At 42.1% G+C, this 25,906-nt stretch overlaps 1 protein-coding gene across 1 annotated transcript in view; it reads right to left on the reverse strand.

Annotated features, from left to right (window-relative positions):
* NIPAL2 (NIPA like domain containing 2) overlaps nucleotides 1–25,273 on the reverse strand; it is a 55,639-nt gene extending 30,366 nt beyond the window's left edge. The window contains 4 exon segments of the mRNA XM_048287058.1: nucleotides 1,929–2,100; nucleotides 6,338–6,406; nucleotides 24,909–24,983; nucleotides 24,985–25,273. Coding sequence (XP_048143015.1) covers nucleotides 1,929–2,100; nucleotides 6,338–6,406; nucleotides 24,909–24,983; nucleotides 24,985–25,149 — 481 coding nt within the window. The 5' untranslated portion in view covers nucleotides 25,150–25,273.
* Nucleotides 25,274–25,906: the final 633 nt, after the last annotated feature.

The following is a 25,906-nucleotide window of genomic DNA, read 5'->3' on the forward strand; positions in this document are numbered from 1 at the left end:
GCTGCCTAAACTACCCATTGCCCAGTTGTTAGCAGATGATACACATTTGACTTGGTCAGTTTGTCATTGCCCTAAATGATGAACTCTTTTAAAATTAAAATCTCTCTGGCTTTAATTTCAGAAGACAGGAAAGTATCTTGTAGTAGGAAGTGTTACTGGGAAGTTATTGCTGTAATTGGCTGTCTACACAATTTTTACTTGCCCTTCCTTAAGGGAATGTCTGCTAGACTAAATAAAATTTCAGATATTTCTATTGTTTGGGCTATGAAATGGATACTATCAGCTGATTTATGGGAATGGAATATAAGATAATGTGCTTTCTGGAATCTTCCACAATAATCATTCTGGGCCATTAAAAATAAAAAAAGCAGATGAGAATTTTGGTAAGACATAACAGTTAGGAAAATGGTTTTTGGTATTTGTTATAAATAAGGGAAGGGGAGAATGAAGGAATCACCAGATTAAATGTTTCTTCGCATTTTGCAAAAGCAAAGAAGGAATCTGCTTGGATAAAAATCAACCCTAAATGTGATCTCATCTTTTTCAGTTTAATAAATATTGACGTCTTTTTTCCTACTCACTGCTTTTTGCTTTTTCTTTCTCATTTTCGCTATTTGCATTTTATTCAGTTTGGGCAACAAATGAGATTGGTCAATATTCTTTGACGTTCAGAGATGTCTGACAATGCCTACAATTGTTAAAGATACAACTACTGCCACCAAAATCACACTGGGATATGTCATATTAATTTACATTTTCAACTCAGGTAATATCTCATTCCTTTCTTTGAGAAATCTTTCCTACTATAAAGAACTAACATGGCTTTATATCTGAAATTCTGCAATAATTTAACATTAAAGGTTACAGTAAATTGCCTGCAGTTTCCTTCCCCCTCTCTCTCTGCTAAATTGCACCCACACATGGTTAGCTGCTTCCTTCCACTGCAGCCAGGCAGTCCATAGGGAAGATAATTCACCTTTTCTACCTCCCCATGGAGAATCACTCACTGCAATGTCACTTCCAAGCATGCAACTGGTAGCTGCTGGCCATGAACTGTTATCACTTGCAAATAGCAAGTAAATGAGCTCCAGCATATTCAGAACTGTTGAGATATCTCAGTCCTGGATGTTTCAGCTGTGGATGTGAAGTGTCTAGGTTAAGGGATGCAGCTGCACCCTGTACTCCTGTTTTTACTGCCTCCGTACAATATTTCCCTGTCTACCCTGCTTTACACTAGTACAACATGAAGACATATTTTTAAATGTGTTACTTTGTCAAAGAAAGAGACATCTCATACTGTCTGAGCACCTTAATAACAAAAAACCCCACATGAAGTAAAGAGCGAGATCATATCACTGCAGCTAAAGTCCAATTAATCTGTACATAAAGGAACAAATGAACATGTCTAATAATGCCTGTAAATGTACTAAACATTTCTGGAAATTTCTAGGCCCTTTTTGTCGCACACTCCAGAAAGTCAAGCAAGTTTACCCACATCAACATGAATCATAGTGATGGGCAGGGAAGAGGTAGCAGAAACCACTTGCTGTGATGGTAACACAGCAAATACGCTGTAGGTACTCGGGATCAGAGCTCAGCTCTGTGCGTGCAGCAGGATGCCAGTCCCCCTCTTTGGGGGCTTGCAGAGCTGGCAACAGTTACAGCACTGGGCAGGAACTAGCAGAGCACAGAGTGACGCAAAAGACAAAACCATGGGAAAAGAAATATATTAGAAGAGTCTTTGGTTTAAGTAGACAGTTTTTGTCAAACTGTCAGCTCATGTAATTATATGAATAATTTCTTTTCAAACCACGACATTAACATTTTCCTCTTGTTCCTGCTGCAGTTTCTGTGGTATTATTCCTCTAGCCACAAGCAAGCATTTGATTAAAGCATATACCCAAGCAAGAAATGGCAAATCGTCTCACCTATAACAGAAACACATCCCAGTGGAGCAACAAGAGCAATGGGGGCGAATCCATAGGCTGTGAAATTGCCCACCTCTCCAAGCCCTAGGAGGGCAATCCCACACCACCATAGCTTGCTCGTGTAGTAAGGCTTCTGCTCTGCTCGGCAAACCAGTCGGCGATGAGCGCATTTCTAGAAAATTAATTATTAGGAACAGGCATGAATAGAAAGACTTCCATTGTGTTCTTATGTCTGACAAAAGGGGAATAATTAAGGGGGTTGTCAACTTCAAGTTGCAGGTGCATCGAGGTTTTCTTTTTAAACATGACTTTGAGCTTGTTGCTGCAGAGCTTTGTGTTAACTCAGTGCTGCTTCAGATGTGCTTTCTCAGCCATGGTGGAAAGGGCTGAAAAGTCAGGCCTCTGAATAAACCCAAAAAATGCTAAGTGAGTACTAGCTAGTGCTTCCTAGCTATCACCACACACATCTGTTCTTGTCTCAAAGCAAAGCTCAGCAGTTGTGCTCTGAATCTGGAAACACTCAAAGGCAGGAGACAGGGCAGAATCAGAACTGTGGCAACAAACTGGGACAGGAGGAACAGACAACAGGGTGTTCCTGTCCATGAAATCTATCCTCGCCAGAAATATCATTTCAAAATGGAAAAGGCAGCACTTAATCACATGTTCTGTAGGGAGGACTCTAAATTAATTAAATAGAATTTATGATTTGGCTACAATCTCCTGTTTGACCTTAGAAGGAGATCACAAGTAAAGCATTATTTTCTAAAGAAAAAACAGTTGGCACAGGTATAACATATACTCAAGTAATACTTCATCAACACTTCCTGGTACATGAAGAAGGTGTCATTGACACAAGTTGTAATTGTTTTCTCTCTGGCTGTACAGCAAGAACCTGTACATGGAATGGTAATTTGTCTTTGATCACACTGATCTTCTGAAATAGAGTCCAGGCAGTCTCCATCAAGAAAATGTCGTAACTGGGAATGATGCAATGTTTACCACATTAATTCTGCAGATTATCATTTCCTTTCTTAAATTGCTCTCCAGTTTCTCTGCACATGGGTCAAAAAAGGTGGGAATCAAATGATACAGTTATTACAGTACAAGTGGTGGTAAAAGAAATTTTTTCTCCGTCACTTGCTATCTGACTTTAGAAGTCTCCCTGCAGAGCCTGGGGAGGTTGTAAAGAATTTTCCTCATACTCTCATCCTTCTCTGTAGGCTACTTGATAGAGTATGGGCCAACAGCAAAGTCTATAACACCCCATAGTCCTAGTCAGTGCCCTTGTTGAGAAGATGCAGCACATTATTGGAGCTTCATGCTGTGGAACCTGTTCAAGGGATGAAATTCTAGGAAGAAATTTAGCCCTCCAAGGAGAAAAAGAGCAAAAGGAAATCAAACTCGAGACAGATGTTCTTCACAGTAACATCCAGGATTTTCCATTTTTATAAACAAGGAAACAAAAAAAGTCCAACAAAGATACAGATGAAATTAATATTAAATAATATTCAAATTATCACTCAAGAATACAAGTTTCTGCCAAAAATTAAATAGGACAAGTTTTTAACTGAATCCTGAGATGCGTTTTCACCCCAGAATCTTGTAGGATTAACTTTTGAGGGCATAGTGAGATTTAAAGATGTGAAGCGAACACAGGATGGTGAGCTCAGCAACTCCCCTACAGCCTTTGTTCTCCAGATGTCCATCTTCTCTGCACAGTAATGTGTGCAAATGGTATTTAGGTGGAGGCTGTTTATAACTCAGTTATAGCTGCTAGAGGGAGGAGAAGCAGGATAATGGACTGCATGATCAGAGAGGGACAGAGAATAAAAAAATTTGGCCTGCCCCATTAATAGGAGTGTGAAGATAAATGTTGAGATCTAGGGAAAGTCATTATTCATATTTAGAAGAATGGAGAAAAACCTAATTTAAAGGATAAAAAAATTCAGTTTAAACTTTCTGTCAAATGGCAGTGAGAGCTATTGGGTTTCCCTAACCAGCATTTAAAAAGCTGATCATTCAAATCCAGGAAGGGCTGTTATGATTATGGCTGTCAGCAGAAGTCAGCCTTTATGCCTCAGTACATCCCCTTGCGAAGCATCTACTTTGACATCCACTACCCTCAGCAGACAAAAGATGTGAAGTCTGAACAACCTCATCATTATGGCTAGACTGAATTTCCACTTCACTTTTCTTCACTTCACCTTTACCTTTCCACTTCAACTTCAGAGGTCTTCCTAGAGCCTGTCCTAGTGCTGTCACCACCAGCAGGCTGGAACTCATGTTGGAGAGGCAGCAGTCACCTCAACTTGCCTACCACCTCTGGCTAAACAGGTTTCTTTCTATGGGATTCTCCAGCTATGATGTTTAAAATAGGAGGGAACCACTGAAGAACCTTCTACCATTAATGAAGTGGGTTACTATGAATAGAAGATTTCATATTCCACAACTTTCTGTTTCATCCTTTACAGAAAAAGCAAGAAATAGCTTTATATGAGGCCTGTACAACTTCTAAAATACCAGCTAGCAAAAATACTTCTTCTGGACAATTTACACAACAATGTTTTCTGTGCTTTAAAAACTTTTGTTAGAAGACCTAAAAATACAATGAAGTCTACAAGATAGAGATTATAATGAAAAATTTAACTTTCTACTGAGTATGTGTTCTAATTATTAAAACAGAAAGGATTTTATAAATGACATCCCACAACCCTTTACCACAGTTGTAAGGGCAGCACCTCCCATTACTTTTATGATTTAAATAGTGTTTACTCAGATTATCTTAATTGCAGGAAAAAAAGCTAAATTGGTCAAAGTTGTTTTGGGGTCCAGTATTCCTAAAACCTTTATGTCTTTATGCATTTATGGAACAGGTCCTCAGGGAGCAGACTCAGAAAGAGGCCCTCTTTGATCTGCTGCTTGTCAACAGAGCAGATCTCATCACCAGTGTGGTGACTGGCGCCATCTTTGCCACAGAGACCACAAAATGCTCGAGTTTAAAATCTTTGTTGACAGGAGGAAAAGTGCAGCAAAACCTCAGCTCTGGACATGAGGAGAGCAGACATCAGGCTGCTCAGGGAACTAGTTAGAAAAGTCCCCTGGGAAATGTTTTTGTAGTGCTGGGGTCTGTCAGTGCTGGTCACTTTTTAAACATCACCTCCTAAGAACACAGGAGCAGCAATTCCCCAATGTCAGAAGTCAAGCAGAAGAGGCAGAAGACTGGCTTGGCTGAACAGGGATCTTCCCTTGGAAATAAGAGAAAAAAGGAAAGTGTGTGCCCAGTGGAAGCAAGGTCAGGTGACCTGGAAAGAATACAGAGATGCAGCTTGCCACTGTAGGGAGAAAGTTTGTGTGGCCAAAGCTCAGCTGGAGTTGAAGATGGCCAGAAATGTGGATGACAATAAAAAGAGATTTTTCAGACATATAATAGCAAAAGGTAGCATAGAAATAGCATCAGCCTGTTACAGGATGAGGATGGGCACTTCACAAACAGGGACATGGACAAAGCAGAGGTGTTTAAGGCATTCTTTGCCTCTGTCTTCAACAAGGATGACAGACCAAGGGGGTCTCAGTACCCTGAGCTGGAGGACCATGGCTGTGAGAATGATCAAATCCCAGCTAACCCTGAACTTGTTCAGGATCTACCGCTCCAGCTGGATCCCTACAAATCTATAGGGCCTGATGGGATTCATCCAAGAATCCTCAAAGAACTAGCTGATATAATTGCAAAGCCTCTCTCGATTGCTTTTGAGCAGTCTTGGGGATCTGGAGAGGTCCCAGCTGACTGGAAGCTGGTGAACATTGTCCCACTTTTCAAGAAGGGCAAGAAGGAGACCCTGGAAAATATACACCTGTCAGTCTCACTTCAGTGCCAGTAAAATAATGGAAGAGATTATTCTGGGACGTATTGAAAAATACCTGGAGGACAACATAGTCATTGGTCACAGCCAGCACAGCTTCATGAGGAGAAAGTTCTGCTTGTCAAACCTGATTTCCTTCTATAATAGGGTAACCCACCTAGTTGATCTAGGAAAGCCAGTTAATGTAATCTTTTTGGAATTCATCAAAGCTTTTGATACTGTCTCTCATAGTATCCTTCCTTCCTCCCAGGTTCAGTGGGACCACAAGTGAGTCGCAGATGGTATTTCCTTCTGGCACATTCAAAGGAGGAGGAGTTATAACCATTTCTTCTATTCCTGTATGATAATCACAGCACAGAACAGGTTGAGAGCTCCCAACAACTCCCAACTTCCAGAAACTACAGCAGGGCACTGCTAGATTACAGTTAATGAAAGAGAGAAGGTTTATTAAATGCAACAATTTTGCATTTTGAACTTCACCAAAACAAACTGCAATGTAACTACTTGCTAAATGTAAACAACTCTGAATAAAGAGAAACCATATCATACCTGTATATTCAAAGAGACACTAATGAGAAAATTTGAAGCAGCAGCAAGTAAAACTCCCAAGAGCTGAGTCTGCAAATCACAAAACAAAGAAATACAAAAATAATTATTAGTTTAAGAAGAACAATATAATGGTGGTTTTCTCATAGCACATTATAACCCAATCAAAATCAAATTATTCTACTTTTCAGTCACTGAGTTCATGCTGCAGTGAGTAAAGTGATAAGAAATACCTCTGCACATTTGTCTAGGGCTTAAGTAGTAAACAAGTGGAAATGGAAAGGGCGTGTCAGTGGTTTTGCTGTCCTTCAGTAGAACACCTTCTTAAATCTCATGAACGAAAAAACTAGGCAGGTTTGCATTGAAAACCACATACAGGGTTTTTTTCCCCCCAGAAAAGGGCCTGGTTTTTACATTATCCTGAAGGAAAATCATTATCAATCAAACCATTCCTATTGGAACACCATTATCTTATGTGTTAACATATCCACTATTTGACAGGGTAGCCAGGATCATAGGTCTCCTGACAGTTTCTTCAATGTATTGTGTTATTTCATCAAATAATTTCCTAATCAGACTGTCTAATTTTCAGTAAGATTTGCAGACTTTCTATGAAGCCAAGAAATTAAAAACATTCAAGCAGGATTCAGTATTTTGGAAAGCAGTCATTTAAAGATGCCATTTCAGCAAGGTCAAACAACAGGTACTTGATAGAGCTCCCTGTCCACTTTCAAAATGTTCTGACGCATTGCAAGCCATCCTAAGTGTATTAAAAACCCATTCAAGGTCACTTCTACAGAGCTATGAGGAGCCCCATTAGCTTGTAGAAAAGACAAACATACCATCAGTTTTTATAAACAAGGTCATGGTAATATAACCCAGCATAACAACTGTTTGCAGGCTGTAAAGCACCATCCAACTCTATGCTTCATGATACTTACCCAAGAAGGTCCCTGGACAACTCTGAACAGGCAGTGCCTACCAGCCACAGAGACTGTTACCCGTCAACATTTATAAGGAGCAACAAGTTGTCCAGCAAGCACGTGGGGGGGAGATTGTTGCCGTGGCTAGGTATTCCCAGACTAAGAAAAGGCATTCCCAAAAGTGTGAAGGAACAACAGCCTTATTACAAATCGATTATAATATTCTTATTTAAGCCAAACAGCAGAATCCAACCATTTCCAGCCCGTATGTTTCTGTAGTGGCTTAGAGTGGGCAGGAGAAGCAGACAACAGAACTGCTCCGAGTGAAGTGCTTGGCTGCCTGCCAGGTGTCACCAAGACATGACTGATGGGTGCAAGGGGATTCAGAGACAAGAATGCAGGAAGTGAGAGGGCTCACTCTGCTAACTATTACAGCATCAGTGCCACAACCTGGGTACAATAAGCGTTCAGTGAGAAGCATTACTCAAGAGTTCAGCCCATAGCTTCTGGTGCATGGCCACTGGAGGTCCTTCCCCTCTTGCATCGTTTCCTCAGGATCCTCCAGTGGGTGTTCCAGCAGCATGTTCTGGGCTCTCACACACACACTGTGTTTTTCACGCTCTGGGAACACATGTCACTGGAGCCAGTGGAAAGTGTGTGATGAGACATCTCAGCACACCACAGCACAGACGTCTCTGCTGAGATCAGCACTGTTACAGGGACACAGCAGCCTCCTTCCACTCTGGGGAAGTGCTGTCACATGGACACCACCCCAGCCTTGCAGAAGCAGAGGGGTTGGGTTTTGCTTCCTTATTCCTTAATGCTCTAGCATCAAATCCTGAGCACTGATCTTGCCCAAAGTTTGACAACTTCATCCTGCACACACAGCAGCTTCAAAAAACAGCAACTAAATAAAAACTTTTTTCTTGCTCCCGAAGACTTACTGTTTAAATGACAACATGCTCCCTTGTGAGGAGGTGGAGAAGTGGCCTTGTCAGCCTCATCATGAAGTGTTAAAGAAAAAGGAGACAGCAGGGAATAGAAAGCAGAAACTGCCACTTCATTTACCCCATCGTCTTATTGCACTTACATTAGTAATTGTAACAAATCCCCACTACTCCCAGCAGAGAACTCAGTCTCTCTGCGGCTCTTTTTCTTCCAGAGGCTGATCCTATAGTTATGGCTGCATCTCGGGATGCAACCCCTTGCAACTCCTTCCTCCCAATTTTCCACTGGGGGTCACAAACGCTGCTCAGGACTCAGTAGGCAACCAGCACTCCAGGAAGGAAACACCACTGATCTTAAGCCAGACCACAAAAGGGTCTCTATCCAGCTCTGGAGGTAAAACTTCAATGCAGCTGGTGAGCAGAGGATGAGGTCATGTGTTCCATTGGTCATTTAAAGTAATGTGCTAAATCAGATCCATGTGTGGGTACTGATGATGACCTGAGTGCGTGCCCCTAGAGGCTGTGAATCAAATCTCCAGCAGTGGGTTTCCAATGCCCTGCGTCATGGGTGTCCTCCCTAGAACAGCAACTGCTTTTGCACCACAGTGGTTGCTTCACCAGGTATGTGTGAGCTTGGCTCATATATCACTGTGGGACACATAAGATTTCTGTCATGATGACCAGCCTGTGTCTGAGCAGAAACCATCTTACAAATGTCAATTCTCTTCCTGGAGAATCACAGAATGGTTTGGGTTGGAAGGGACCTTAAATATAATTTAATTCCAGCCTCTCTGCCATGGGCAAGGACACCTTCTACTACACCATGTTGGTCAAAGCCCCATCCAGCTTGGCCTTGAACATTTCCAGGGATGGGGCATCCAAAATTTCTCTGTGCAAGCTGTTCCAGTGCCTCACTACCCTCATTGTGAAAAGCTTCTTCCTTGTACCTAGTCTAAATCTACCATCTTTTATCTTACAATCATTACCCTGTGACGCTCCTCTGTGCCTAACTTAAGCAACCTCCTAGTCTGTGCACAAGAAAAAACAGCGCATGTGTATGATCAACGCAAAAGTGTAGTGGCAGTCTGGGCTCAAATCTTACCCTCATAGCTCTGCTCATTTTATCGCAATGACCACATGGTTCACCTGAGCGTTGCTGTTGGCATACATACTGCACTGCCTGCTCCAGGCTGACAGGTGTTAATGAGCTCTGCTTAGCATGATGATAGCACCAGGCTTCCAAACGCAGGGCTGAACAGACCCCTAAAGATTGAGAGCAGAGTACGTTGCCCTAAGGAGGTCAAATATCACATGGATCCATTCAGGGAGATGAGATGAAGGTAAAGTAACACCATGCAGCTACAGCATGGCAAAATTGTCTCATGCAGGTACATACTCACACATTCTTATATTAAATAAATAAAGGGGAAAACACAGTAAAGAGGAAAAGTACATTGCAAGCATCTCAAATCAGAATGAATCCTAAATCAGCAGGTAATTTGTAAGGAACCAGGGTTATCGCATACAGCCGCACTCAAACAGAAGAGAAAAAATAGGATAGCATATCTCAGGCTAGTAAAACCACACACAAATGAAAGATGACCTGCAACTGGAGACAGATCACAAAATGGTTACGGTATCGCCCTAAAGGCCACCAGAGTCCTTCTGTTCTCATCTTATCATGTGAGAGGCTTCCTTATTTGTGCAGTGTCTGCCATTTAATATCCTTCAGAGACTAAAGGACTGGTGGAACAGCCAGTTTAATAAGTAATAAAAATGATATTCTCTGAGTTTCCAGTTGTGATATCCAGTTGTGATATCATCCGCAGCACTGCAGAGCTTCCCACACGTAAGTCTCAAGACAAACCTCAGTTGGGGAATTCAGCTGCAGACAACTTCAGATCCATGGTACTACTTCAGTCAACTAAGGACTTCTACAGGAAAGAGCTTTAAATATTCAAAACTGTTGGCATAAATTGCAAGTTTCTTCATCACCGAAACATCTGTCTGAGCATACAGGCCACTTTGTCAGACCCCAGATTTCAAACTGTTGACACATTCTTCCAGTGCTTCCAAATGCATGAGGCTTGTCACAGAAACATCTTGCCCTTAAGTTTTCCAGAAAATAAAAAACAATACAGAAATTTAATTTACTTCACCTTAATATGTTTTGGAACAAGCTGTGGAAGTCACCTATCCACTTTGAAGTCCTTTCCAGATAACCCCTGAGTACATAGACCATGGACTGACATTGTGGATCTGTCAACATTTTCCTTGGTGGCAAAATAGGCTTGACGAATGCCTTCCTCTGGCCTGCCACTCCCTCACTGCCTTGCTTAGGCACCTGAAATAATCCATCCAAAATATACCCCGTTACCATTATGTTCTTTATAAGCTACCTGCCAGTGTTTAACACTAAAGGTAGGTCAAAATTCACAATCCACAGGAAGGGTTTTAAGCTGGTGACCCTGTGCAGTTTGTCAAGGGTGACACTGACCTGCACAGGGGCTGCCGGAGGGAACAAGCTCAAGAAATGGCAAATTCGCCTCAAGCAAGGCACCTTCAGTGCTCACCTGGCATCCCCATCCCGGCCACATGAGAGTCCTGCACAAGCTGAGGCGTGGGCAAAGGAGGTTTGAACTATCAGTCAGGAGAAATCCATTTGCCACGTGGAGGGGCAGCACATTGCTACTCAAAATAAGTGAATGGGTACGGTCCTGCTTCCAGCACTCAGGCAGGACCTGATGCTTATTTACCAGAGCACCTTTTCACATCATTTTGAAAGTATTTTAAAATGATATTATACATGCAAAATCTCTATTTATTGTCAAAGTAAAATAAGGGGTTTATGGCAAATGAAATCTGTATCTTTGGCAATAATTCTAGTAAGTTTATCACTTGCAGACTAAAATCTGCATTGGAGACTCAGTTATATGGTGAAATGCAATTTATCCTTATTACATGAGTATTTTCCTAAAGCACATTAAACTGCAGTTGCCAGGTCTGTAAAATGAAAACTTAGAAAAAGGAACTTAACTTGCATTGACTAAAAGGTATATGCCATTATTTATGGAAACTTGCTATGGCTATAAATTGAACTGATGAGCAGAAAAAAACCTACACACTTTAAATGTCTGTTGTTGGCTCACTCATCAAGGCTAGTTAAACTGTTACTCCTATTTTTTCTTGATTTCTCTATGTATTTGTGATCTAAAGGTATTCCCAACAAATTTAATGGCATGTACTGTTTCAAAAGCTATGCACCATTTCCAATAATTGGGATTTTGTCAGACCTCAATGGATCTCATTAAAAAAAAAAAAGAGAAAGGGGTGGAACATGTTCTGAACTTCCAATTATGAGTTAACTCTGAAGCAAGAGGAATTCAGAGTCCTTAACAAAAACCATATTTTTCAAAGAGCTACCATGTGGAATTGGGAGAGGCTTATCATTTAGCTATTATTATTCACAGAGCTCTGGCTGTACTCAGTGCTTTACAGAAGTATAAATAAAAAAAGGTCCTTATTTCAATGGTTTTCATAGTGCTATTCATATACTCAGATATGGGTTAAGGTCCATATGAAGTACTGAAGGACAGCTGAAATAAGAGTAAAAAGGCAATTACCAGTGTGGGAACATGAAATGAAAATACATTTGATTTTTTCCTTGTGACGCAAAAGAAAAAGGACATTGTTCAATATATGAGGAGAGAATCAAAACATTTGGCATCATCTTTGTTAGGAATAGAGAGAGGAGACTTGGTAACTACCTCACAAATTTAAAATACATCTTTTTCCAGAAAAGTGACAAATTGCAAAGGCTGGAATGAGAGCCTGGTAAGTTATGAAAAGGTGGGGGAACTTGAGAGGATACAGCAACTATGGAAGTGGGACTCTTTTATTTATCTCTGAGTTTTAACCACTTTCATGAGATCCTATTTATATTCATCACACTGATTATTTTAATTAATATGCATAGCAGTTAACAAACCAAGCTGGAGAACATGAACTGTAAAATAAAGTAACTAAAGTAACTTTTTATATGCTTACTAAGGTTATATACAAACATATTCACCCACAGTACTGTTAACAAGCCTAGAATGATAGAGTTATTTAAATTGAAAAAGACCTCTAAGATCATTCAGTCCAACAATAATGCAGTACTGCCAAGTCCACCACTAAACCCTAAGGACCACATCTACACATCTTTCAAACACCTTCAGGAATGGTGACTCAACCTCCTTCCTGGGCAGACTGTTCCAATGTTTAAGAACCTTTTCTGTGAAGAAATTTTTCCTACTGTACTATTTAAACCTTCCCTGACACAACCTGAGGAAATTTCTTCTTGTTCTATCACTTGTTAATAGGGAGACAAGACTCACCCACCTCACTACAACCTGCTTTCAGGTAGTTTTAAGAGACCACTATGAGTAGCAATTTTTTTTCCTTTTTGAAGAGTTAAAACCAAACCCCTCGACTCCTAAATTTCAATTTCTTATTCTCAGGAATGAAATCTTAAAACTAGAAATAAGTGGGAGAATGGAGAAGGGGCAGAATGGATATTTACACTGTTTCTGTGAATAGCCTGTGATACTTTGGGACACTTTAGTTTCTGGGATATTTTGCTGCATACTCAAAGACCATTTCATGTTTTTAATAATGCCTGCTAGATTGCAAATAAAAACCTCTCAAATGACTGTATAAAAACATCAATCATATCTGAAAACATCTTAATAAAAAGATTTTCTCAAGTACCATCACATATCATCTCCATGGCAACTACAGAAATTACATACCAGGAAAAGCAAGAATAGGATTATAAACTTTTGTCAGTTTCCAGGTCCCACAGGAGAAACAGGGAGGCAAGCTAGCACTGCCTGACCAGCTTCTCCCACAAAATGGCCAGCTGGCTTGGGGATACACTTCTTTTGCTTTCCAGGGGCAGGCTTTCTGGATGTTCCTGTTTGACCCAGTCTAATTCCTGGTGTACAAGGTAAGGTCCAAGCCAGACCACTCCAAGCCTAGGTATATTAATCCCCAGAAGCTACAGTCTGCCTCACATTGAGAAGCTGTGTTGTTCCTATACTTGCTTAATGTGGCTCCCTTGGACCCCTAAACTGAGAGCCAAAGAGGTGATACAAGGCTTATGGGAAGATGGAGGCAAGCTCAAAAGGGAGCTATCTGAACAACTGAGTAAATAGTGCTGTTAAGTGTTACATCAGGCAGGGCAAGGCACAAGGAGTACTCTTGGAGAGATGTCTCTCTCTGCATGTACACACAAACATGCCTCCAAGCACAGATAGCTCATTCCCTCTTGTTATTGTAGTACAAGTCTCACTGAAGCACAAATGAGCTATTTCTGACTCTACCTCAATCAGAAACAGAAAACCCTGACAGAAATGTAATACATTATTTACCAAATCCTCAAAAGAATTTTTATATAAAATTCTCCCTTTACCAGTTGAGAGGAATGGCATGTCTCTTCCAGCATGCACTCTCCAGTATCACTTTCAAACAAAGGCAGGCTTGTCTCCCATTCTGACTCAAATAATCTTCTGTTAGCTGTAACTAGCCCTTCCTTTGATCTTCACAGAAAATGCTGCTCCAAGTCACAACCTGAGTGAACATGCTCAGTTGTTGAAACACGGAGTCACATATGTCAGACAGGTATAAACACAGGCAGGAAATCACAATGCTTACAAGCCAGTGGCATTTCAGAAATATTCTAACAAGACTAACAACAGGGGAGGGAAAAAAGAACAGACCTGACTGCATTTAGAATGAAGTTGGATCCATCTGTTAAAAGAATTACTTGATTTTATGGCAGGGGAATGAGCAGCCCAAAGGCCCTTCCAGTCTGCTGCTCCTGCAGAGGAGGGGTGCTCTGTAATCATTCCTTGCTTTCCTTCCTGCACCTCTTGCACTTGGCTCTCCTAGTTTCATTTCCAGAGAGAGTGTTAATCATTTACAGATAGTTCCTAACGCAAAAAAAATGAGTGGACTCCAGAAGGCAGAACCTTCTGCTTAGCAGCATTATTCATTTAAATATAAACAACTGCTAGATTATCAGTGATGATCTAAAAACAAGAGGTCCTGCACTCTGAAATATTCACACGTATGTAGATGGGTACATACACACACAAACACTCTGCTGGATGCTTTTTAATTTGCAGATACTTATGTTCAAAACTGTAAGATGTAAATCTTGAATAAAAAAACTCTAAAGAAATGGTCTCACATTCAAGTTTCTTGCAAGGGCTTGAGATACAGGTAGCAGGCTGGTGTTCGCTCAGCTGTCTCCCTGTGACACATTACAGTTGGACATTTGGACATTTTACTACAAACTGTAGTTTACTGGTTTAAAGTATAAAAGTATTATTAGCATTTTGCAACTCATGGCTAATGCTGACATAAAGAGTAGGTGTTTAGCTCACAAAAATTCAAAGCATCTACTTCATAGCTGCTTTCTGCAAGAGAAAACTAAGATCAGTGTAGCTGAATGATCCATTCTATGTACCTTTAACACCTTTTAATGCGCTCTGTTGTACTTACAGAGATAACAAGGCGGTGATGCTTTTCCCCCTAGTTTTGAGTATTGTTGGTCTTTCAGCAACTGTATCTCATGTGGATTCTCCAATATAGAACTTGCTGTCTTTTTTTTTCTGGTATTTTAGCATTAGTATAGGATATAATGGTATGTATGATATAACTTCTTCTTGACAGGGATTACTATGGAAATGGGGTCAGGAAGTTAAATTCCTTCTCAGGAATTAAAGAAATGAAGGAGAACTGAGTATTCTTTTCATGAGCCAGATGCTATTATCTCTCACATGCATGCTTTTTAAACCATGCACTGCTCTTCAGTTTGTCCTGGCAGTCTCTGATGTGTAGTTATCACAGCAGCCAGCAGCTCAGCCTCACACAGCTGGAGCCACTCTTCCAGCAAGATGGGGGAGAAAATTGGAAGGGTAAAAGCACAAAAAATTGTGGGTTGAGATAGAGACAGTTCAATAGATAAAGCAAATGCTGCACGAGAAGCAAAGCAGTATCAGGAATTCATTCACTGCTTCCCATCAGTGTGTAAGTCTTCAGCCATTTCTAGGAAAGCAGTACTCCATCATGGGTAACGGCTACCTAGGAGGACCAATGCCAAATGTCCCCTTTTTCCCTTCTTTCCCCTTCTTTTTATGCTGAGCATGACACCATATGGTATGGAATATTCCTTTGGTCAGCTGGGGTCAACTGTCCCAGCTGTATCCCATTCCAGCTTCTTGTGCACCCCCAGCCTACACTACACTGATGGGGCAGTATGAGAAACAAAACACACCCTAATGCTATACAAGCACTGTTCAGCAGCAACTAAACATCCTGATTACTAGCAATACTTTTTTCATCACAAATCCAAAACACAGACCACACAAATTACTATGAGGAACATTAACTCTGGCAAAAACCAGTACAATAGTCAAGAGACGGAGCAAGAGTTTTGATCAGGTGAAAGCTGCTATTATTTGTTTGACTGAAGCTTCTACAGATACTACAAGCTGTGCTCTTGGTCATCTTGACATGATGACTGAGTCACTGCTTCATGATAACACAGACACTGAATGATATAATGTTCATGGTGCTTTAGTCACTACTGGAAACAAAAGACTGTTACTGAAAGAGAGAGAAACAAAGGAAAGAAAATAATGTGATAAGAAGTCAGTAACTACAAAAACCTTGTGACAATTACAAAGCAGGAAAAAAAACCCCAAACCACAACAATACCCCCAATAAAAATGGAAAAGAAACATTAAAAAATAGTAGGTTAGAGTCATAAAGCAAAGTAAATGGAGTCACGATCTATTTACTCCCAAGCTGGAGCCCAAAAAATTAAACTAGGTTTTAACTGGGAGTTAACTGTGTGGGTACAAGCCTGTTATGTACACAAACCCCATATTTTGGTTGCTTTTCACAGGAACATCTTTACAGTGGAGATATCCTTGGCTGTTGAAGAAAAAGGCTTCAAGTGCAATCTGTATCAGCTGGCAAAATTACTTCGTTTTGAGCAGGACGGCAGTCAAGTCATTGAACGCGTTAGCTAGGACTCTGCTGGAGATTTCAGCTCCCATGAGGCTGATTTAGTTCTAGGGAATTAAGTGTCAGCCAGAGGTAGAGTTGTCCACAAGGGGATATGAACTTCCATGTTACTACTTCACCTCAGCCACCATGAAGTCCTGTCCAAGGAGCCAGTATGTGCTTTGCTCTGACCCATTGTTTTCGTGTGTGGAGGGACTTCTTCCAAACCTTGCACTTCACCATAGGCCTCTGCATTAGAGGGTTGTTTCTGCAACACACAGCAGGATACAAAGGGGAATATAGCCAGAGAGTCGCTGTGTGCCTCATCCAAGAGTTAAACCTTAACGATTCCGTGATTTCTCTTTATCATAGTTCCATAATCTCTCTTCATTTCCCCGTTATGGGAAAAACAGTTCATATCACCAAACGAGGCCAAAGCTTCTAGCCTAGATGATGTAAATCAACCATGAACGTCATTGAGGGAAAGGGAGTTACACCGGTATAACCTCAGTTTAAGAAGAACACATCTGTTTAGGTTGATATTGACTATTTACTTTTGAGTACACTGCAAACATCCCTTTCTTAAGAGCTCTGCTCCAGGCCTGGTGCTGATTCACACATCAATGGGCTGTTCTCTGAAGCTGCTGGCCACGTTTCAAAGTCCGTATTAGTCAAAGAATGGAAAGCACATCTCCCAACTGCTCACATTAGTGAATGCCATTCTTCTGGGACAATCCCTGTTGACATTGTAAACATGAGCATAACAGTTTATACATCTTACCAAAATTCCACATAAAATAATCACAGTCTCCAGTTACCAGGTTAGACAAAGGTCCTCACCTCCCTTACGACTGAAGTTCACAGTCTGCAGTTTGTTCATGTTTCTAAAGCCTTGTTTTTTGAGTTGCGTCAAATTTCTACTTGAGTAATTTGTTTTCTTTTGATTCCTTCAAACAGGGCTTAATCAGATATGGCAGACTGTTGGAGACAAGCAAGGATAAGATTCAGACATCTTTTTTATCGATGCCCAAAGCAGACTTCAAGACCATAGAAAAAGAAAGATCATACTTAAGCTCCAAAGAGCAATGAAGTCTTTGGATCACAAAATCATAATGAGCCAGAGTTACAGGTGTGATTTTACATGAAAGACAACTTTTATTTTAATAATTATATCAATGACTATTTTCCTGTCAGTTTACCCAGACAAAATGCTTCATTGAGGAGCCAAATGAGTGCTAGGGCAAATGAACCAGAAGAAGCACAGATTCAAGGTGGGAGCAACACCACTGCTTTGTGCGACAGCAGTGTCCTAGATCCACACAGCAATCTCATGAAACCTTAGGAGCAGACAGGTGTTGGTATGAGCAGCCAGACTTTCACCCTACATCACTGCAACTCACAGACATGCTATGAGACTCGAAAATCAACACAGTGGCCACAGCCAATTTAATTTAAAGTCCATTAGTTGTAGACTAGTCTAGAAGATGGGAACAGGAAGTGCAAAGCACTACACTGAGCCAGGCACCTCCAAAGCAGCATAGGGATTTAGATTCATCCCATGCCTCGTCTTTCCCACTCAATGATGACTAAGGGAGGAGGAGTACCTGCTCTGCTGGCTCCATAGTTTAAGCCCTCAAGTCGGTGGCTAAGCTGGATATCAGATACAGCCTGCACTATGCACCCCATCTTTCTGTAACATACCATTTTGAAGCAGTCCAAAGCAAAACTAAATTCTGCACTAGGTAGGATATGTGTAATTAGTGACTCAAGTGTCTTTGCATTTGTCTTCTGCACCCCACTTTCTGACAAATGACTAGTAGTGTAATGTTCCTTACTGCCTAGAAATTTCGTAATTAACATTCTCAAACCTCTTAAAAGAGATTAGTATAATTACAAAGCTCCTGTTTAACTTGCTGTCACCTCAATCATCAGTAAAAAAAAGAAAAAATTCAAATGCAAATGTTCTTTAACATCCTCAGAAAAAAATTAAAACTCATTTTACCATAGCATCTGCTGAGAAGAGAAGCATTGAAAACAGTCTAAGATTTGTGAAAAATAGCCCAGTGAGAATCAGGCAACAGATACTCAGACGAGCTATAGCTGGTGCTTAGCACAGCCCTAGCTCTGCAAAAGCATTCATTTTCAGTGTCCTGGATGAGGCGTCCAGGAAGAGCTACCAAGACTTCTTCAAAATGAATTTTAAGGTATCAGCCTAAATAAAACGGTTTTGCTCACCAGCTTCTGTTGTCTGTCAGGCTAGGAAACATTCCTGCAAGCAGCTCTGCCAGCAATGCTGAAGAGAAGGAGATGTCCAGAATAGATGGACTGTGAGCTCTCCCATCATCTGCATTTGCTTGAGCCTGTGTGCCCCAAGCTCAGAACGTGGAGCTGGGTTGGTTTGCTGTTACCTGCTGCCCAGCACCATGCTGGGCTTGGCAGGGAAACTGTCACAGGCACATGACTCCTTCCAGGCCTTGTAGAAGGAACCCAAGCAGGGCAGTACACACACACTAGAAAATTCTGTTCTGGGACCCAGAGAAGTGCCTGGTTGTGAGGAAAGAGACAACTCTTAATTAAATTAAAAATTAAAATAATTTATTGAAAACAGAAAAGTTTAAAAATTACAAAAAATTAGAAAAATATAAAAATTTGGGATCCTATGGCTCGGTAGATGGTATGCCCCAGGAGTGCAGGGATCTGAGATCTTCTGGCTGGGACAGCACTGGACCTCAGGTAGAGAAAAAGGACTTGCAGTGCTCAGCTGACTTGTGGCTGGTCCAAAAGTCAGAAAAAGTTTTTAAAGGCTCCTTAATAGGAGTAAGGCTTTTAATGCCCAGCACTGATGTCCACCACAGCTAGCCTGGAGACGACTCTCCCAACCTTCTCCCCCCGCTCTGAACACCCTCTCTGGCTCTCTCTGAACTTCTTGAGGCCAGTCTCGTTGTTTTTATAGTGTCTTTGCTCCGCCCTAGCCTGCCCACAGCCCGCCCCTTCAGTTTAAAGTGATTGGTGCTTTCCCTTTGATAGATCATCTCAGTCCACCAATAGCGCATCGTTGTCAGAGGGGTGGTATCAGTTGAGATAAGGGTGCTAAAATGCCCTCATTAAAATTAAGGTTGCCCTGGAGCTTGCCTGCAGGGTAATGGTTGAGGAGCTAAAAATAGCTGCTGGCTGTTAGAAACTGGGGTTTTGAAGTTAGCCTTTGGATTAAGGTACAAAGTAAAAACACTTAAAAAAATATTAAAATACATCCAACACATCTTAAAACACTTGTAAAAGCAGACAATGAACATAGGAAAGATAACTCTTATGGTGTACAGGTGGTTTAAAGTTTGAGAAGGGAGCATAAGTTGGGGATTTTTAACTGGGGAATTTCTAACTGGGAATGGTGCAACTCTCTTAATAAACTACTTTGAACAATTGAAAACATTGATAATGGAACTTGGTTTTTGTACCTGGGCTGATGGGTTAATTTTAACATTCAAATTTAAAAATATTTAACTCAGAATTAATTGATTAAAACACTTAATATGCAAAGACCAAACACAATTAGAGATTTCATGTATGACACTGGCAGAAACCAGATAAGCAGGTCACTCCTCAAGCAGGCTTACAAAACTGCATACTGCCTCCAGTCTTTGGGCTATTTTCCCACTGTTCCAGACCTGCTGCCCCATGTCCAGCCTCTTCTGTGTTCAGAGGTATAAACAGCTCCATGGTTTACTCCCACTCTGCTTGCAGTGGTTGAGGGAAAAAACCCTGTATTTCCCTATGGATGTTGAGAGCTGGGATGATACAGACATGTTTATAGTACTGTGCAAAGGGACAGGCAAGGGGTATGCTCTCCTCTACTTATTTCCCTTACCTTTGAGCAATGAGTAAGTTCCCAAGCAGCAGCTGATCTCTTTCTAAGCTGGAGGCTGCAGTCTGTAAGCTGTGTGTTCGTTTCGCACCAGAGATGTGATCTTTACATCTGCAGGGATGGTTGATGTTCAGCAAGGCAGAATAGGTGTATGAGGTTGAAGAAAGATATGGGCAACACTTTCTAACCAGTGTTCAATTTTGCCTTCTCATGTCAGCTTCTTGGTCACACTAAAGCTAATCAGAACACAACCCTCAGCAGATCAGACCTACAGCTCTGACAGAGCCTGAGAGCTTGTGTGCAAGCTGGCTCCGTTGACAGTCCTGCTTTTATGAGGCAGAGCCACAAATTCTTTTCTAGCAGAAACTAGTTAAATGGGCACTAAACCTTGGCAAGTTGCTGGATTTTTGACAGCAGACGAACAACAGAAAACTGTGCAGTGCTTCTTCTTGCTTCTAGCTGCAATGGGAATATAGGTGATTCCATCTGAACACAAGGAAGAACTTCTTTACTGCGAGGCTGACAGAGCACTGGAACAGGCTGCCCAGAGAGGTTGTAGAGTCTCCTTCTCTGGAATGATTCAAAAGCCTTTTGGACACAATCCTGAGTAATGTGCTCTAGGGGGCCCTGGTTGAGTGGGGAGATTGAACTAGAAGATTTCCAGTGATTCCTTCCAACCTTACCCATTCTGTGATCACGTGCTTCATTGTGACATTTAAGTTTTGAATTCCCCTATGAGAGATTCAAAGAGGTTGCATTTTAAAGGCTGAGCAAAGTCCTCTTCCCAAGTTTTGATTTATTAGGGCTGAAAATAATATATATTTCCCTAATACCTAAAAAATGGTATGCATTTTCTCCCAAACACATTTCCCAGTAAGATAAAGGAAACAAACTGTGTGAACTCTGAAATCTGATAGGTAGAGGACAAGAGGATGAAATAGAGTCAGTGTTTTGGTACCCTTGTTTGCTTTCAGTGAACAGTTTTAGACTAAAGAGCTGGGGGGATGGTTTTGAACTGGAAAAACTTCACTGCAGTCTTCACAGATGAGTACACCAGCAGAAAGCTGGGTGAGGACGTTTGCCTCTACTTTCCCCATGCTCAGGGACTGGTTTACTGATTAACCTGAAAAAGCTAACATCTGCAGTGCATCAGGGAGCAGACTGGAGACTGAGGTATCCTACAGAGACTGAGAAAATAGCATTAAAAACCCCTACAAAACACTTGAAGGGGGAAAAAAACTTAGGAGGGTTTGCCTTCACCTTTAACAGCCTTTCTCTTCCTTCTTGCAGAGGAAAGATGTCCTGATTGAAACCCACCTGTGCTGTGGCCATGCTGCCCTTTGACTCCCACCCACACATCCTATGGACACCTTGACTTGCTCTAGAGCTTTTCCTAATTGAAAGCCATGGCTGGAAATGCCATTGCTTAAGTGTTCAAAATACCCTGGTGAATGTTTGTAGGGATGTACCACAACAACATTTTCGTCTGGTGATGGTGCCAGCTAAAGAGACCTTCACTGTCTCTAGGGTGCTTCCTAAGCCAAGGCAAATGGAGAGAAAATCTTTCTCTCCATGGAGACAAAATCTTTCTCTCCATGGAGACAGCTCCTTGCCCTCCTGCCTTGGGTCCCTCACAGCACAGGTGAAGCAGCCCCCACGGCATCAGAAGTACCAGCAGGCATTGTGCTGCCACTGGAAAAAAACAAGACCAAATGATGCTCTCACCTTGCTGAGGCTAGACATCCAGCCCCTAGTAAAGAGGGGTGAGTTGGAGCACTGAAGATGTTCTTCTTGAACAGAATGAGCTAAAAACCTCAATTGTGGCATTCCACACAAAATCTAGATTTCATCTATATGATAGAAGGCAGAGTAGAAAGACCTCTGCAAGAATGTGTTTAATCTGTGGGATTTCTCATCACACCTGATATCAGCCACAGCCGCCCGCTGATGAGACCACACAAAGGATCAGGCACATACTCATGCTTGACAGGCTGTGATACACTGTGAGGGGGCAAGAGGCCACAGATCCATCTGAAGGAACTGTCAGCATTGTCAACCCCTAAATACAGAGCAGAAATTATTTATTACTACAATGCACAAAATAAGACAATCTTTCAAGGTGAGTGTCTGGGCAGCCAATAATAACTCTGAGTCTGTGAAGTGACAGGTAAAGAGGGAAAAAGAAGCAGAAGTGAAATAAATTTCTACCTCTGGCTCAGCTTCTGCAATTGAACGACTACACACAGTGTCCACACACAACAGATATGTGAAATGCTGAGTTACAGAAGAATTGTTAGGGGCTCTGAGCAACATGGTCTAGTGGAAGTTGTTCCTGCCCATGGCAGGGTGTTTGGAACTAGCCAGCCTGTAAGGTCCCTTCCAATCCAAACTATTCTATGATTCTATTACATCTGAGCTCTCAGTGACTGTTCTCACCCAGCTGTTTTCTCCTTCTCTGATACAAAGTCAAACCAGGATCAATACTGTAGATAATAATCTCAACTAATCCTGAAAATTGTTTTTGCCCATAAACAACAATATTGTAAATAAGCAAAAACCTATGAGAAGTCCTGAGGGAAATAAAGATGTATTACACTGAGGCAATTACATACACTTCCTATTAAGCAGACAAAGCCCACATGTTGTGGCTTCTTACACTCCTTACTCCAGCAGACACAAAAAATATTACAATATTAGTTTGCAGGAAATACTTCAGGTAACTAAGTACATATTTCATCAGATTTTACTGCACCATTAAACACGCTCATATCCTGTAACATACCATGCCTATACAGGGAAGGCTGTGGGAGCACGGGCTTGGGTGTTGCTGATTTCAGAGATGCAGTTCCTCAAGCAGTATAAACCAAGCTATATCCATGCTGATGCCAAGGAGAAATCCTATCTCCACCTTTTTTTCCCCATGACCGTGTGGGCCCCCTTCTACCCTTATGCCAACAGCTAGCATCCAATCAGCCTGATCAGGGACCTTTCAGGAGAATAATCCCAATTAAAACAAAAGACAAAGAAATGTAAAGCCAGCACAAAGAGGCATTATACTACACAGCCACGTGGACACAGCCACGTGGTCACAGCCACTTTAACTTTTTCCAGGGAGCTGAGTGTTTACAAATATCATTTAAGACTTACTCTAGTGCCATGGATTTCCCTAAGGAATGTGTCAGATCTGCTGCTCCTGTGTAGATGTGCCATGTGGCACCAGGCAACTGCAATTGGCAGCCACGCCAAGCCAGTCATGTCTAGGAGCTCTTGAAAGAGTATCTCACTCTTTCACCTCCTGATGGGGTTGAAGGGGCTGAAAAATACTCCCTGAAAAATAACTCACCTCAGCTGTCCTGGGATGTTTCCAGGCAGATCAGAACCAGTGCAGTTATGGTCTCTTGTAGAGGGAGAAAACAAAGAGCTCCTTTTCAAACCAAGAGGACAAAATGACCTCAAGGAAAGGGGAAGGGAAAGAGCCCCTGTGTGAAGACCTGAAACTGGGCTGATCCACTGAATCACAGCCAGGATAGCCATGAATGGGAGGAGGAAATTGTTTCTGAGGCTTCCAAAAATGTAAAATGTGAAAATGGGGGTGGACAGAAGAATTTAACTGTTGGAAAAATTAAGGTTGGCATCAACACATGACCCATAGTTACCCATTTCTGCTCCAAAGCTACAACTAAAGTAAAAAAAAGAACAGAGTATCAGTCTCACACACAGACACCCAAGCAGCTCTAAAAAATTATTAAGGTCTACCCAGAAAACCACCATGTTTAAAAAACAGCAACACTCATGCAACAACCCCAAGGAGTACAGGAGCAGGGCTGGGAGGTTTGCCAAGCAAAAAAAAAACCCCACCTTGACATGCCAGGGTGGGTGAGTATCCCCATGCCAAGGGAATTCCCTGTTGCTGCCATCCTCTGGCAGCCGTGCAAGCTCGCAGCCTTGGGACCATAATTCACAAACCCACAGTAAAACCACTGGCTCCACGTTCTTGTCTCCCAATAAGAGAACCCAGCTCTGGTCCTGGGAAGCACTGCCACCAGCCATCAGCCAGGAGTCCTCCTCACCAGGGAGCTGTGCACAGGAATTCTCAGGTTTCCTTTGCTCTGAGAACATGGGGCTGAAAAATGTGTCCTGCCAAATGGCTATCCACCCAGTAGCAAATGCAGAATCCACAGCAGAAAGTTTTTGGGACTTTCCTCAGGCCATCAGCTGCTACTGAGCTGCTCCTAGAGAAAGGAGAGCAGGTAGTTGCAAGTCATTTTATGCACAATTTATACCAATACTTTACATTGTGAAAAAGTGGTTTGCCTCTTATGCAGAGAAAATCAAGGATGGTGGGTATCCTTCCATGCCTTCTAGTTTGTGAAATAAAATGCAGGGAAAAGGTAAAGGGTTTAATGTACCTCCAATTCATTTTTATTGTTAGCAGATGCTTCAAATTGCTAGTTCTCAGGGACTGCTTCAGCCTCTCTTTTGCAGTTGCCTAAATCCATTGTCAGCACTGACTGTGACAGAAACACAGATGACAAAACCCAGTGATGCTCTAGCACAGGACAGCACAGCTCTGCCCAGTTCCTATGCAGAAAGGACTGCTCAGAGGGGGAAGCCAGGCAGTGCAGACTGAACAATGGGGTGAAGAGGAGCAGCGCCAGCAGCAAACAGGTGCTGGAATGGGGCTCTCCAGAGGACACAGGGAAGAGGCTGAAATTAGTACCCCCCCTCTCCGCAAGCCCTCTTGTTCCTGGGCCCCACCATGGTGCCGCACGGTGGGCACTTACCTTGTGTGTGCTGTACCAGGGGCCAGAGAGGGGCCCACTCCCAGTTCCCAGTCCCCCAAAGGATGCATTCCAAGATGCCTGGGATGATGTCCATGTCCCTGCCCTCAGGCCCCAGCCACTGGCCATGCCATGCACTGTCCCACCAGTGGGGAGGGGTGGCTCTGAGAAGAGGCGAACAGGATGTGAACGTGGCACTCTCTTCCTGGTGTGGGGAAGGCTGCACACACGGGTCACTCTGCATGCAGGCGTGTGCCACCAGGGCTGCAATGCTGGTGTGCACCTGGACTCCCTCAGCAGGGGAGCAGTTGTTGCATACGAGGAGAAGGGGAGCTTGACAGAAGGTTTTGCTGCTCCTTCCAAGTGCATTCAGGTGCCTTTTTTTCTGTCTCTGGCTTCCCCAATGCCCCACCCTGCTCCAAAGAGGCAGCCTGGGAATTTAACTCCTTCAAATCAGTGCCTAAATCTAATGCTTAAGAATTAATTCCTCACTGCTAGATTGCAAAAGTTAGAAGTTGTTGTTCCCAAAGGCAGATAGCCACTTACATAAATTCTTATGTTCTGTATTTTTCTCTCGTAACTATTTCCTGATTAGTTTCTTCGCAGAGACTTCGAACAATGGGTTTGTTCCCATGAATAAAGTCTGTGGCTTTATTCATTAGTTCTTTTAGTTTTGGTTTAATCATTTAAGTTCTTCTGGGTTAAACAACAACTAAACAAGCTCATTAAAAGGAGAGTAGAGCTAGCAAGGTGGGAGCTTGGCAGAATTACGTAAGAGACAGAAGCAGGCTTCTAGAGAAGCATAAAAAGGAATATTTAGACACCACATCTTCAGGCTTCGGACAATACAACTGCTTGCAATCCAGAGAGCTCATGCTGTACCTTGGAGGAACTGACTTGTACTAGTTCATTCCATTGCTTAGCTAGGCTTGAAAACACCCAAAGTCCTGACAATTATTGCAGCAGAGGAGGGTCAGTGGGCAGTTATTCTGCTCCCTGGT

This window comes from Corvus hawaiiensis, chromosome 26 (genome assembly GCF_020740725.1).
Source record: "Corvus hawaiiensis isolate bCorHaw1 chromosome 26, bCorHaw1.pri.cur, whole genome shotgun sequence".
Taxonomy (NCBI): Eukaryota; Metazoa; Chordata; class Aves; order Passeriformes; family Corvidae; genus Corvus; species Corvus hawaiiensis.